At 40.9% G+C, this 16042-nt stretch overlaps 1 protein-coding gene across 1 annotated transcript in view; it reads right to left on the bottom strand.

The window, feature by feature from the left end:
- The window catches only part of VWF (von Willebrand factor), a 140969-nt gene that overhangs the window by 31884 nt on the left and 93043 nt on the right, over nt 1-16042 (bottom strand). Inside the window, exons 34-38 of the mRNA XM_071551468.1 lie at nt 13109-13286; nt 10049-10269; nt 8912-9104; nt 7911-8249; nt 2347-2552 (exon numbers count right to left, since the gene is read on the bottom strand). Of these exons, the coding sequence (XP_071407569.1) occupies nt 2347-2552; nt 7911-8249; nt 8912-9104; nt 10049-10269; nt 13109-13286 (1137 nt within the window). The remainder of the gene's footprint in view (nt 1-2346; nt 2553-7910; nt 8250-8911; nt 9105-10048; nt 10270-13108; nt 13287-16042) is intronic.

Raw genomic sequence — 16042 nt, 5'->3', positions numbered from 1 at the left:
TGAGAGGTTATTGAAGTTAAAACCCATTAAGGGGCCTGAGACAACTCATGAATTTCAGAATGTCTGCAACAACAAGTAGGTATCACTGCGGACATTATTCTCAAGGTGTGCACTGAGCTTTTCTCCACAAGGGATTGAAAATATTAAGTGGAAAATGCACTCATCTGCCTGAGGATTCAGAGATTTCAGGCACACAGATCCTAGACTTTAATCTGCATTTGCAATAACTGTTTGACATAGAATCATAGTACAATGACTGGAGTTGTCAGGGTCATCCAAGAGTTCTGCATAATTGATCTATGTTTAGGGCAGTGATTACATACATTGCAAGATATTTTTATCTTCAAGAGAATTAGTAACACTTGCAAGTCAAAGGGGGTGGTCCTGCCCCTCTACTCAGCCCTGATGAAGCACATCTGGAGTGCTGTGTCCAGTCATCAGGACAAGAGGGACATGGAGCTCCTGAAGCGGTTCCAGCAGAGGCCACGGAGATGCTGAAGGGACTGAAGAATCTCTCTTGGGAGGAAAGGCTGAGGGAGCTGGGGCTGCTCAGCCTCCAGAAAAGACATTGAGAGGGGACCTACCCCATGTCTGTCAGTGCTTGCAGGGAGGGGGCAGAGGATGGACCAGGCTCTGCTTGGGGGTGCCCAGCAATGGCACAAGAGGAACAAGCAGGAATTGATGCCCAAGAAGTTACACCTGGACACGAGGAAGAACTTTTCTGCTGTGCAGTGACCGAGCACTGAACAGATTGCCCAGAGAGGGTGTGGAGTCTCCCTCACTGGGGATATTCCAGACCCATATGGACATAAGTCTGTGCCATGTGCTCTGGGATGGCCCTGCTGGAGCAGGGAGGTGGCACCAGATGCCCCACTGTGGTCCCTTCCAACCTGACCCTTTCTGTGACATAGCACTGCATCAGCACAGGTGTGGCCTGGAACACTTGCCTCACTAAGTCAAGTGCATCCCCTTATGATACCCTATCACCTAAAGAAAGGTGGTAGCTCTATCAAGTCTGATGCTTCTGTCATTATGTAAATCAAAGCAAACAGTATTTAAAAGATATTTCAGCCACTTTTTCCTTTCACCTGAACTGTAAATGTTTATAACACTTCATTCTTTCTTAATGTATGTCTAAATTTGCATCTGCAAAATGAAGTTATTCAGAGTACTTAGATTTAGATTTTTTAATCTATCTTTTTACCTAAAGAATAAATATGCACACACAGAGGTTCCTATTACTTACAGAAGATCCATGTTTACAAAAACTATTATTTCTTTGGCAACAGGTTTGGTGGACATGACAGGACCATTCAAAAATCTATTAAAAATCTAAAACCCATAAAACACTGAAATTCAAGTCCCTTCTACTTCAAATCCTGTAACTAAAATGTAGGTTTAAGAGGACAGGCTGATTTAGGTGCAAACACCCAGAGCTGAGTAGCTGGGGGTGAGGAAGAACCATCCCTGTTACCTGGAACAGGGGACACAGAGAGGAAACAACAGCACCCAAAGATCTTCCCAATCCTACCACTGCCACGGAGAGGGCTGACTTAGCTGAGCAAGTGGATTTTCAGTAAAACTAACACTATGAATTTCATCAAAGGAATAATTCTCATTAAAAAAATTGATATAAACAAATATGACTTGACATAAAGTTGTCTTGTTCTCACTGCTCTCCAACAACACTGAAAATATTTTGTATAATCACACAATATCCTGAGCTGGAATAGACCCAAAAGGATCAAGTCCAACTCCTGGCCCTGCACAGAACACCCCAAGAGTCACACCATGTCCCGGAGAGTGTTGTCTAAAGCTCTGTCAGCCTTGGTGCTGTGCCCACTGCTCAGCGTGCAACCACCTGCTGGGGGAAGAACATTTTCCAAATATCCAACCTAAACTTCCCCTGAAACAGCTTCAGGCAATTCCCTCTGGTCTGTCACTGGTCACAGAGAACAGAGATCAGTGCCTGCCCCCTCTGCTGCCTCTTGTGAGGATTTCAGTAAACTTTGCCAAGACAACACATTATATTATAAGTAAGGGTTCCAGATTTATGATTAAATTGTCATTACAGGCACAAGCCTGCTGAATGGAGGTTATGCCATCCCTCTTCATCTCCCTCCACATGGATTTGTCATGCTTTTCCAGGTCTGGGAATTTTAGATCCGTCCCAGCCAATTTCACACTAGGGGAGCTACACAGGGCAGACAGCTGGCTGGTTATGAGGAACTGAGCTACAAGATAAAGTATCCAAATGGGAAAATATTCAAACTTGCAGGACAGATTTACTTGTGAAAGTATAACCCCCAGCCACTCACAAAGGTGAGCTGCTGTGTATGCACTTACCTGATGGTGTGTGCCATCTTCAGCGACACACTGTGTGCAGACTCCTTCGCTAACACAGCTGTCACTGAGAACCACCTGTCCCCCTGGACAGAAACAGCCTTCTGTGGGGTAATCCTTGCAGACACTCACTGTGGTGCCATTCTCACAGCTCTTCACACAGGCTCTGTGGCAGTGATCATATGTCAAATGGGCATCACACTTCATCGCTGGGGAAGACAGTAAAAAACAAACCAACCTTTATCTAAAGAGAACTGAAATGCAGATCAATCTTTCCATTCAAGCTTTTGTTAGAATTCTTTGGATTTTAGAAGGCCATTATCCAATGAATGTATTTTGTCCTTTGCAGACACTAACATCTTTGAAAATACATTTTTAAAACTAACAAAATCCACAGTGGAAAGTGGCAGAAGGCATTTGCTTCGGTTACAGTCCATACAGAAATCCAACAAGCCACATGAATCAACACCACATGACTTACCCTGACAATGATACCCTGATTTAGATGATTTGCTCACCTGCCTAACTTTATTTTCAAAACTAGGTCAGAGACAAAAGAATTTAGAACCACCCTTTATGTGTGTTAGAGAAGCACTGGTAACAATGCATGGTTAGGAAATATACAGACAGACTAAAGCATTAAATATATTTTTCTTTTATATTTTGATAGGCCACAGTGTTCCCAAGCAACTAAAAAAGGCTAACCAACAGAATATTTTGGTGCCTCAGACTGCACCTGCTGGATTTCTACTTCTTTTTAACTGAACTGATGCATTAACAGAATTAACTGAATCAAGGAAACGTGCATTCCCCAAGCCCCTCTAAAATTTTCACTGATGCATTCACAACACTGAGAGTATTGTCTCTGAAAAGAAAACACAAAATTAAGGCTACAGCTATACAAGAAACCTATGGATGCAGCTTTCATACAGTGTACTCCCTCAAGCCTACTTTATTTTTCTCTACAGCTTCAATTAGGAAAAGTGTTTCTTATTTTCCAATCTGTGACTGCTGTGAGGTTTATAATTTTTTTTCAGTCCCCTGACAAAAAACACTGAAAGAAAATTACTGAATGAGGATCTGAGCGCCCAAACAAACATTCATCTGCTGAACTGCCTACACACACCCTATTTCACAGCCAAAGGAAACAGAAAAGAAATGTATTTAACATTAACCCCTTCCAGCTTCAAGGCATGTTAGATACATTTATTTCATTGAATCACAGAATGGTTTCGGCTGGGAGGGTTGAGGGGACCTTAAAGATCATCCCATTCCACCCCCCTGCCATGGGCAGGGACACCTTCCACTATCCCAGGTTGCTCAGAGCCCCATCTAGCCTGGCCTTGGACACTTCCAGGGAGGGGGAAGCCACAGCTTCCCTGGGCAACCTGTGCCACTGGTGTCTTGGAGTGGATAACCACCAAACATAACTGGTGGTATGTGTGAAGTTCAGCAGATACAGAGGAACTTGAAAAGCCACAGGAACTTTATGGGGTGACCAGTTCCACCATGCAATGCTTTGGCTCGATTCTTAAAAATACAAAACTTCTATCCAAGTGAAATGGGAGAAATTGCCTCTTTATAAACCCTGTAGTAGTACCTACCTGGACTATACTGTATTTTCCAGAAAAAAAAACACATTTCCAGATACAGTTCTGTTAGCCAAGTGCCAAGACTAAGCACCAGTGCTTATTGCCTCAGATGGTGTCACATCAGCTCCAATGAATGCGTGAAAATATATCCTCAGCATCCATTAAGGTAGTGTGTCATCCCTTTTTTTATTCCAGTTTGAGCAGATAGACTCAGAACACTGGCTTTCATCTTGTTTACCTACCAATAACCCTAAAGGAAATCTAGTAAACCTTCTCTGCACAAAATTAGAATAATTCAGTATCAGGATAGAACCTGGACAGCTCTTTAGCAGAATAAGAACAAAAGCTAAAGATTCTTATGTACTTCATGTAACACAGGCCCTTCTCATTCCTCCTGTTTGGCTGTCATTATGGAGCCAGGTGTGTGAAAAATGCAATGAAGAGTCATGCCCCAGACTCCAGGCATGCCTGTGTAAAACAGCATTGATTTTTCGAGGAGGGAAGAAATGAAGTGGTTAGGTTTTACAGAAGAAATATAAATGATCTCACCGGTTTTGAAGTCATCTCTGTCCTTGTGGGCAAGGGAATGAGACATGAGTAAATCCATCAATGGCCAGAAAGTCATCCCAATTAGTCTTTCATCCAAATAGCAAAATGATTACAAAATGCCCCCTCAGACATATTAGTGCCCTTATGCTCCAGAGATTAGACCAGGTTCTACATGTCTTATAGAAAATTCTGCTTATTGTAGGGAAACTTGTTCCAGAGGTATGGAATGTGAGGAGGCATGAAGGACTCCCCAGTGTCAGTCTCAGCAACAAGTATTTCAATGAGCCGCCTTCCTGGCTGGCTATTCCATTGCTCTTCTCAGATACCTGCTGTTTCTGAATGAAAAGTAAAAGACTGGGGGTACTAACAGAAGAAGGAAAGAAGGATGAAAACTAGGTGATAGAAGAGATTTTCTTCCTGCACAAATAGTTATAAAGGAAACTGAAGTCAAAGGTAAAAAAGCTGGTTCAAAAAGTGAAGTCAAATACTATGCTACTATGATCATATATTGAGACTGTATTTTATGTGGGCTCCATTAAACCATGACATTTTCTTTCACACAGGAAAGAGAACAGTAAAAGAAAAGATGTGGGAAAGAAGTTTCCTGTAAACCTACAATTTCAAAGGGTCATCTGGCACGTTTAAATCTTGACATGTCTTCAGCTGCTTATTTTTCCTTTAAATCAGAGTAACTATTCCTATTAGATACTGGTGGGGAGAAAACAACCTCTATGAGGATCTGCAGAAGATACAAGACTATAAATATAAAATAAACCTCTTAACAAATTCAGCATGAAAAATCTAATGACAGTTTGTAATGGGATTCACTCTTTGTAACTCAGATGAGACAAGACAGAGCATCCTTGATTACAGTGCTAAATGTATATTTAGGGGAGGGATGTTTTGTAATACAAGGAGGAAGGCACAAGTCCTTTCAGGTGACAGTGTCACTACTTTATTATTAGAAATATAATTTAGCACAAATATAGAATCATAGAATTGGAAGGGGCCCTAAAGACCATCCTGTTCCAATCCCCTGCCATGGGCAGGGACACCTTCCACTAGACCAGGTTGCTCAGAGCCCCATCCAACCTGGCCTTGGACACTTCCAGGGATGGGGCAGCCACAGCCTCTCTGTGCAACCTGTGCCAGGGCCTCCCCACCCTCACAGGCAAGAATTTCTCCCTAATATCCAATCTAAACCTGCCCTCTGTCAGTTTGAAGCCATTCCCCCTTGTCCTGTCACTCCAGGCCCTTGGAAATAGTCTCCATCTTTCTTATGGGCCCCCTTCAGGAACTGAAAGGTCACAATTAGGTCACACAGACGCCTTTTTTTTTCCAGGCTGAATATACCAGAATTCCAGAGAGTGCATTCACCCATCCAGGCAGAGCAGTGAGAAAGGACTTGTACTGCTTGAAATGTCCCAGTATAGCATGACAAAATCCCAAGTCAAACTCTACAAGAATGTCAGGGATTCACTGGACGGGGGAGAGGGAAGCAAAATAATACAGAAGCAAGCCATTGGTATTACACATGTTTTGGTAGAATGATCAAGCTGTATTGATTGTTTAGTCATTAATGTAACTGGTATAAACCAAACGGCAGTTTTATTTTGGCAGCTGGACACAGGCACTTGCTTGAAGCAAGATGATGATGCTACTGCTAGGACACTAAAGATCTTTATGTAGCTAGTGTTAAAATAAGCAACTCTTTGTCTATCCTTTTATATAGTGTGGAACCAGAGGGGAATTTGAAAACTACAGATTTTTTAAGGTAATCCACTGACATCCAGCCTTGAACATTACAATTTGCAAAGTCTGATTGAAGCACTAAATTCGGACATGGGCTGGTAATAGTCTCCCTCTGCTTTCTAAGATTATACTCCAAATAGGCTTTGCTCAATTACTTATTATCCTGGAAAGGTATTTAAAACATTAACTGGAGGTTCAAGACAAATTCACATTCATATTCCCAACCTTCTATCCCATCATTCCTTAGTCTGAATTTAAAACATGAACAAAAGCAAAACACAAACTCAGTTTTTATGGTATGATGCCATTAGGACGCTGCTTCTCCAGTTCTGAAATAAAAAGTACTTGAGCAGAGAGAGGGAAAGAAAGCAAAGCAACAAAAACTGACTAAACTAGAGAGACAAGAGATGTGAAAACCAACTGGGACATCAAGACACCATAATGGGGAGGTAGCTGGGAAAGAAAATGCCTACAAACATACACATCTAAGATGAATTAACCAGAAGTCCTGAGTGAATATCTGAATGTGCACCACCACTGCTGCAAAAAGGCTGAGAGGAGAAGTTGTAGAATAAGCCACCTCAAAGTTACCTATTTGTACTTAATAATACATTGCATTTTTGGCAGACCTTTAGGTATGGCTCCTAATATGACTGCCTAAAGCAAAAACAAATAAACAAAATACCCAACAAAAAACAAGTACAAAAAGATACCAAACAAAACTCCCAAAGAAACAAACAGACAACCTCAGAAAGATAAAGCAGAACTATTTGTCTCTAAGAATTTAGGAGAGTAGGTATAGAAAGCAACCACTGTCCAAATTTGGCACTAGCGTGCTTGTCTTGCTAGTCTTGATTGGGTTCTGGGTAATTGCCAAGACTCACATCCTGCTATGCTGCCTTCTCACAGCACAAACTTTTCACTTGCAAAACACAAGCAACACAGGCAGGAGGAGAACTGGGTTTGCAAAGCAAATTACAGCTGGTTGAGTCAGCATCGCTGGCATGTCCTGGCAAGAAATGACACCACAGAGAGTGGCCTTTCCCAATTTTCCCCTGTACTAGAAACTTAACATCACACTAGCTCTTCCATTACATTCTCAAAAGTTTAGCCTTTGACTGAAATGGGAGGAATTTGTGAAACTACTGCAGAGAGAAGTCTGATTTCATGCCCTTATCCACAGGTATGACAGTGACAGGCTGGGAGGCAGTTCCACTAGTCCAAAGGATGAGTTTTTCTGTCCACCTCAGACCCTCCCGTGTCTCTATCAAAGCAAGGACATCTGCTGCTGAAACAGACAGAATCAGAGCAGGCTCTCAGCCCAAACCTGGCACCACGATGGTTCAGGGGCTGCAGAGTCAAGTACTGTCACACAGTTGTGTGTACCTGTGCACAACATTCACAGTATTTTTACTCCACAGGATATCCCTCTAGCCTTGTGTTTCACTAGTTACCAGCTTACCCAGAAACACTCCATAATATGCAGTTTAGCAGGTGACAAAGCAGTTATTATTCAATCTGCAACATCACCTGTACTATAAACTTGAACTGGAACTTCTGTCCCATTGCACACCATCCAAAAACCAGTATTATCCTGACAAGATGGTCACTGGCACCACCATCACAAAGTAAGGCAATTTCTAGATGAGTTTTAAGGCAGAGCAAAAGCCTTACGACAACTCTCGGGTGTTCTCCAGTCCACGCAGACATCGTGCTCCCTGCAAAGGTGAGCGTAGGAAGTCACCATCTCACAGGCTTCATCCTCATAGCAGCTCTCCATGCAGGCCTCGTAGAAAAGGTTGGGGGAGAGTATCCTGTGGCACTCCACAAAGCCATCCGAGAGCAGGAGCTGGCAGTGGCTCGTGGCGTGCTCAGAGCACCCTCCTTCTCTCCGGATCTCGCAGATCTTCCCTGGCTCCTCCACTGTCCAGTCTTGGATAAACAAGCTGCTGTCAGGAGTGACAGAGCCATTGCGCAACGTGAAATCATTGACATGGTTCTGGTCACATACCCCTAAGGGAGGGGGAGTAAAAGGAAAGAAGAAGTTTGAATGCAGTCAGCAATAAAATAAACCTAGAGAAAATAGGGACAGGACAGATGACCTGGTTGGGGTGGCTCAGCGACTACGAACGGAGAGAAGAAAGAATGATATTCCTTATAGCTGTTATCAATAGAGGCATAAAACCCCTGGGTCTTGTTTCCCATTTCCTTTTTAAAGGAGGTACAGGTTATGACACAAAGGTCCCAGCTCTACCATACATGATAGCATTGAAGACACTGTAGAATTAGTTCTCCCAGGTAGCAGTTCCCCTCTCAAACCTTTCACCTTCACTGCAAGCATAGGTCATGTCTCTCACATAAACCTATATGTAACAATCTGAAATTAAACCCTTATGCAAAAAACCCCACAGACCTTCTTGAAAATATAACTTGAAGTAAGAAAAACACAAGAGCAGTCTCACCTGTCCTTTCTAAGGCATTATTGGGAGTCAGTGAGCTGTTACTCTGATGGCCATAGTAGGCAAAACTGCACAAATTTGTAATGTTCCCTCAACAGTGGGGGATCAGTTCAGCCAAAGAGTTTACAGGTTCAGAGCCACACAAATTACAATAAAATAAATAGAAGCTCAAGCCCGAGGAGGAAGCTGTTAAAACTACTATCTTTTCAAACTTACCACAAAACCCTTTGGTTCCTGAAGAAAAGCCCTTTGAATTAAGTTTAAGAAGAAATTCATTGTTTATTGGAGTAAATGTGAGATTATGTCCAAGATGGAAGAACTTGACTTCATGTATTATTGCTCCATAGACAGTGACTCCAAACAAAGTGTTTGAATAGGGGATAGCAACCCTTTCACCATTAACAGTCACCTGTTTTTAAAAAGGCAAGGTCAACACATCAGTTCTAGCAAGCAGTTAAAAATCAACCCAAATTTACAGTTCAAGCACATTTTGACTTCACAAGTACTTCAAAGTCCAACTGAATTTGGACATAACTATAAATTTTACTGAAACTTCCTATTGAGTCTAAAAACAGACAGAAGTACTTGACCTTCATTTTTTGAATTATGTGAACACCTCTTTCAACATTTTCCCCTACAAGTGCATTCCTTGAGCATCAGGTATCACAGACTAACAATCTAAAACCATGGAGTTCAAATGCTGCCTACAGGCCCTGATTCTCAAGAAACCCCAGTGAAAGTCAAGGCTGTCCCTCACCACACAGAACTGGGTACAGGTGTTTTTGTCCACCCTACTTTGTTACAGAAGAGATCATCTTTGCAAGATAGCCAGCTCCTGCATGTCTGAGGAGCCAGAGATTGAAAAATGGATCATGTTGAGTTTGAATACTTCTCTGCCTATAAAACAGATGTAATGCATACTAAGATGCTCTTTCTTCTGATGCTGAGGTCCAAATACACACAAAGAACAAGCTTCTTCAGCGAGCCAGTCTTTTACGGCTTTGTGAGGAACAAAGTGCTCTTCCATACACCAAACAAAAATACTGTGTAAAGGACCCCTGCCAAAAGGGAGAATCAGAGTGCACAATGTCCTGCCTATAATCCCTGTCTTTCTGGCAGAAGTGTCAGGGAGATACTGCCAAATCCCATGTTCTTGACATTGTCACACCAGCACAACATGAACAAGAGGAAAAATGTGTCTGGCTCGTTGTGTGAACATTGATTGGGAAAGATTATGAAATGGGAAAGAGGTATTTGCTCAGATAAACTGGAGAAAGGGAATTCAGTTCTCATAGCCTGAATTTTACAGCATGAGCAGACAGTGCACAGCTCAATTTGTTGTGTTCAGCTTACTGCCATGTTACTGAAGAGCTGCACAGATACACCACGGTGTTTCACTTCGATGGACTCCATGCAGTTCATCTTTGGTGCTGCTCTGCATGGACCTTCATGAAGGAGAATTTCAACATCATGTTCCATGTCCTGGAACAAGGTGTAAGAGCAGTTGCCAGCCAGCTTAAAATTCAGCCCATCAAAGGTGACAATGTGTCGAGATGAACTTCCCATACAGACACCTGCAAATAAACACCAACCAAAGACAGCCATATAGACATTTGCTTTAGTTTAAATTAGACTTTAAATTGGGATTGTTCCTCCACAATCATTATGGGCACATGGAACCAACTAATTGAGAAGACAAGGAAGGTAATGAATTGCAAATGCTGCAACAAGTCATCAACAAGAAAGCTTGATAAATACTTCATCACGTGTAGGTTTTTTTGAAATATCTTTGCCTGGAACAATTACTTTTACAAAAGATTTGGATAAACACATAGAAAATCCCTTTACCTGAAATATGCTCACATTGAATATGATTTAGTAATAGATTTTATATGAAAAATAAACCTGTGAAAATCTACTTGTAGAAAGATGAACACACTTGTTTTTTTATTTTTTGCATTGCATCTTTATTATGGCATTGAATTTTATTCTGTGCAGTAATACATTTGAAATAAATAACATTATTTCACTCTTATCATACATGTCACAAGTATGAAAACACTTCTTTTTTTTTCCAGATTGAAAACAGGAAAAAGCAAGAGAAATAATATACACAGAATAAACCAGTGGTCAACTGACAGCTCAGTGTTCTGGTCATTAGGTCGTAAACACTTCCTTGTCTTCACAAACTGGGAGGATTATAACCTCAAAGTACCAAAACAAAACCTGATGCTTCTGGCTCCTATGTTTCCAAATCTCCTGCTTAAAGATCATAATGACAATAAAAACAATGCCAGCAAAACATGTAAGGAAGAAAATTATCATTGTTAATAATTCAGTACTTCTAATCGAGATCTGAGAATAACCTGTTTCCTAATCAATGACCTTCAAATTTAATTTCCCCAAAAAACCAGGAAACAGCAACTCGGGGAAGGAGGGGGGGAAAGAGGCCATTCCATCTTGTGTACTGTTGGGCACCAAGTTGTCAAGAGATACATCCCTTTTGGAGCACTCTCAGGTATTTTACTATATCTGCTTATAAAGTTCACATATAAATAACAATGAAACAGGTTAGCTATAAAAGCCCATTTCTCAACCTGTATTTATTCATGGGTATCCAAAAAAAAATCTAACAATAATGGAAATCCTTTCAAACTTCTCACAAGTATTCTGTAGCACAAAATGCATTAATGCAATCCATTAAAAAGCAGTCCAAGAGTCATCAATCACACATTTCAGATCACGCTACTATAAAACTTGCAACTAGTAGAACCACCAGTTGTATCTTTAGTTACACCTTTATAGTGTAACTCCTGAGTTATTTTCTAGACTGCTAAATAAGAACACTTTTCCAAGTACTTCCTCTTTGCAAAAGCTTTTGTCACATCATCCACACTGCTACTGAAAGCCTATTTTAGTTCTCTAAATAAGTGAATCACAAGTCTATTTAGGATGCACTGCTGTGCTCCTGCTGTGAGTTTTGGCTCTGACTTCAGCACACTCAGCACCAGAATCAGCTTTTCCACCTGCTACCCATGTCATTTTAGTTGACACAGTATCACCCTGTTGCACTAAACTGTCATTGAAATAAGGGTACTTGACTCATGAGTTCTTTAATCACCTGGGTGGGACTGGTGGTTTTTAATTCTATTCTTCTATAACATAGAAAAATTTACTATTTTTCCCCCACATGCTGCACCACCTTATAAAAAAAAATTGAGGTTTCAGGCTCATTAAATTCATAAAGAGATAAAGACCTGTTAGCTCTTGTTAAATACCAACAAACTCAAGTGAACCACAGGTCTTTCCATGATACTCACACAGCTGTAAAAATTGTAATTTTCATTTCAACCTTTCAGAAAATCTTATAAAGGTATGTTTTGCATGCCTAAAGTAATGCTTTCATGTTGCTATCTATGTATTAGGAATCAAAAAAATTATTAAAAATGCATTTTTTATGGGTAGGTAACCGTAAGACTGTCTTTCAAACATTATAAAGTACTTAAGACTATCTAACTAAAATCTTTCTACCTTTTTGAAAATACTACTACCAAAACAATAAGGTTAGATTTTAAGGGTTTGGCAAATCAAATACACTTAGAGGAAATGTTAAAACATGGGGTGTAAAAATTTTGTATGTGTAACAGTTTCAGGGATCAAAATCCGCTACCAGCTCAGTTATTTCCAGCAGTATCTGGAATAAATTGTTCTTGAATCAGCCAGTCCAGGAGAGGAGATTTTAAATTGAAATTATACATTATGAAGACAAGGTATATACAGGGTTCTGACTTACTCTCAAAAAGTAATCATATGACTTTAAAATGTAAGCCTGCTTTCTTTTTAATAAACAGATACCCAGTCTCAGGGCTGCATCCCTCTACCCTCCAAACGTGAGTGGGTGCACTTAATCTCTGTTTAGTCATCCCAGCCAAGGCACCAATCACACAGAGTGTGAGATTATATGGAGGCAGGGAGCAGTTTTTGTTGATGTTTCTGTAATAATGTGCTTGATTGAGCTCAAGGCAAACCCTCAAGCCTAAAGGTGGACCAAGAGTAAATCACCTGCTTGTAGCCTGATGAGGCAAATTCCTGTCTCCCTCCTTCCCAGTTCGCACAGCCTTGGAAATTGAGTGTGAGATTCTCTGATAAAACACTGCAGCTCTGCTGATGCAAAAAATAAGCTCACAGTGGCCCTGAACTTGCAAACCGCGTCAGGCATTCCAATACAGTGAGACTGGCATGCTCCTGGTTGTTTGTTTTAATCACTGTTCAGCAATTAAACAGCAATTCCTCCTATCTCAGTCACCTTTGATGTGCACAATGGCTGAGCAGCTCCACTCAGCATTACATTTCTAATAAAACACTTCAACTGATTGGGAGGAAGAGGCAACCCACACAAAGACAGATACTCACATGGACACATCCATCGGCAGCCACAAGTTTCTTCAACCTTAACAGCAGGGAGGTTGCTGTGACATGCTGGCTTTGGCATCCTCTCACAGTTAATGTGGTGGCTCTCCAGAACTGTGTAATCTCCTGGAAAGCATGTCACAGTGTGACACTGGTCTGGTAATGTCCATTTATCACCAGGCTGAGTAGGGAAACATGGAGATTCAACCATGAAAAGATGATCAGAGGGGAGGAAAATGCAAAGCTTGGCTGTTGCCACGATCCTACAGCAGGTAAGGGATCTTGACCCAAATTAGCCTAGGAAAATTAAATAATGGAGTGCAGTGTATTAAGGACTCCATGACAATTACAAAGTTTAAATTAGCAACACTAAAAAACAGACTCTGAAATTCAAGCAACAGATAACAGTATTGAACTGGAAATGCTTTGTTACAACAGAATGAAACATCTGATACTTCAGCACTTGTCAGCTTAGCCATCCGACAGTGTGCAAGGACAGCAGAGTTGACAAAGAATTGCCCTCAACCTTGCTTTAAATTTCAAAGCCTTTAGCTTTCATAAGCCACAGATGGTCATGGCACAGCAGGAATTAACAATATTTGTTCCAAGCTAGAAATGTATGGAATATTTTAATTATTGCATCCACAACTCTGAAGTCTTAAAACATTTCCTCCCTTCCCAAAGGAAAAATGTTCCTTTGGCAGATCAGTGTTATTAGATATACATAGTGGATAAGTAAAATTAAAAATTAAAAGCAAAATTTATTCTCATTTTCTAAAGAACTGTCTAAATTTTAAGGCACCAAGATTACACACTAATAAATGACAGAGAAACAGATGTGGTCACACTCTGGAGTATCTCAAGATTCCTCTCTGCAAAAAGCTGAGCCCTTTAGCCTGAATCCCACAGAAATCAGTAGTTCATAAATAGGCTCAATGAATTTGAAAATGCGTTCATCCCTGAGGTCGGCTTTCCCAAGAATATCCCCAAATGTGGGAAACAGCACTTCCCAGATCCTTCTCTACAGAAGTGAGTCCAGAAATACCAGTACAAGTGAGACAGGGGTTCTACGAGCTGGGTTAACATTGCTTCATATCCACAAGCAGAAACACATGGGAAAGAAAAAAAATGCTATTGGGGATGGTCATTTCCTTCTCAGTTTAACCATCATTCCCATAGAAAGAGAAGAGCAAAAGAATAAAAAACCTAGGTAAGGACATAATTCACAGATGAATTTTGTCACTGATGTTCCAATTAGAATAGTGATGGGAAAGTATTGCTCTGTATTTTTGAGACAACAACTGCCAGGTTTGCAGCTATAAAAAAATTACATTTAAAATAAGAGTTACTTTACTGGACCTGTTTCAGGACTTTTAAAAGGCAACTGAAATTTGCTTAATACTCTTCAGGCTTGTGAGAGTAGAGGAAGCTGTGAAAAGGTAACAAGAGGAGCTTTAATATGGAAAAAAGTTTTAGAGAGGAAGAAACAGAATGGTTTTTAATTATAGTTGTCTTGCCTACAATTCACCCAAAGTGGAGCACCTGGAAGGGTACATATACAGCTGTGCAAGTCTGGCTTCCATACATATTGTTTTTATATCACTCCTTAACAGGACATTATTGGAAAACATCTAAGAGCTGGACAAGAAAAGCAAAGCACAGCACATTAAAACAAAAATACCAGTTGAAGTATCCAAAACAAGCCAAGAATCCTGGTGTAGAGGAAAATACAGGGACTCTGAAGACAAAGAAAGCCTAATTCCAAATTATACGAAATCGTAGGAGTTAAACAGGACAGAAAGGGAAGGAAAATCAGAGGTTTCTAAATCGTGAAGGCTGTCTGTTGAAAGCACTGAGCCTGCCAGGACACTGCAGGAAGCCTCAGACTTCCTCTCTGAGGGAGCTCTGAACCTCCAGCCCTGGACTTGCACACTCTTCCCTTGCTGTGCATCTGCAGGAGATAGAGACATGAGCGCCGAGCAGCTTCATCAGCTGGTACCTTTGCATTTTGTCAGGGCGTTGTTTGGTTGTTAGTCTGCTCTTTAAACCAAGGGTTGAGCAAAGCCATGGTACAGACACTGCTAGTTTAGAATGTGGTTTTTTACTGCCATACATAGCCTAGAAATGCAGATTTCTCCACAGGTCACTCCATGATGAAATGCTACTGTTAAAAGACAAGTACCTACACTTCTCTTATCATCTTTATGCCTGTTGAAAAACACCACAACAAGACTAACAAGGAAAACTAACTACATAAAAAAAACCCAACAACCAAACAATCTCTCATAATTGTTCCAATATTTGTCAGCTGAAAAGTTCAAATATGAAACCAGTGGCTTTTACACAGCCTGTATTTACCACTCCTGCAACTCCTTGCCACTGGATCTGATAAGTACTAAAAACTTACATAGATTCCAAGAATAAATTCAGGGAACTATCGAGCACTGTCTAACACATAAAGGTGTCACTATCAGCTCAGGGTGTCCCTGAGTCCCAGATTGTTCAAGGCTGGGACATTTCAGGGAATTTTCATATCTGTTTCATTACATTCCCTCCCTGGCTCCTATTTTTGGCCACACAATACAAGGGGTTGGATGAGGTTTTGGCTTGACCCAGCACATCTGATCTGCTGTCCTTCTGCTACTAACAATGACCTTAGTCATGAATCTTCCTTCAACAATCCTTTCCAGGGCAGAGGTAATAACAACCCCTCCAAAAAGGTAACAAATCACATTGTTCTTGATACTGATAGGATTTAGGCTGATATTTTTGATCCTGAGTGCTCTGATTTCCTTGCAAACTGCAAGAGATCAGTTCCCACAATCTCCAGGTGCATGACAGACATCCCACTTGGGGATCTGAGCCTCCTGCAATAACTGAGTAATACCTGAAATATTACAAATCCAATGTACAAGCCTGTGTTTTCTGGATTAGGGA

Source organism: Pithys albifrons, chromosome 3 (assembly GCF_047495875.1).
Source record: "Pithys albifrons albifrons isolate INPA30051 chromosome 3, PitAlb_v1, whole genome shotgun sequence".
NCBI classification, from domain to species: domain Eukaryota; kingdom Metazoa; phylum Chordata; class Aves; order Passeriformes; family Thamnophilidae; genus Pithys; species Pithys albifrons.
The sequence above is the reverse complement of the archived record's forward strand: the minus strand, read 5'-3'. Positions and strand labels throughout refer to the sequence as shown.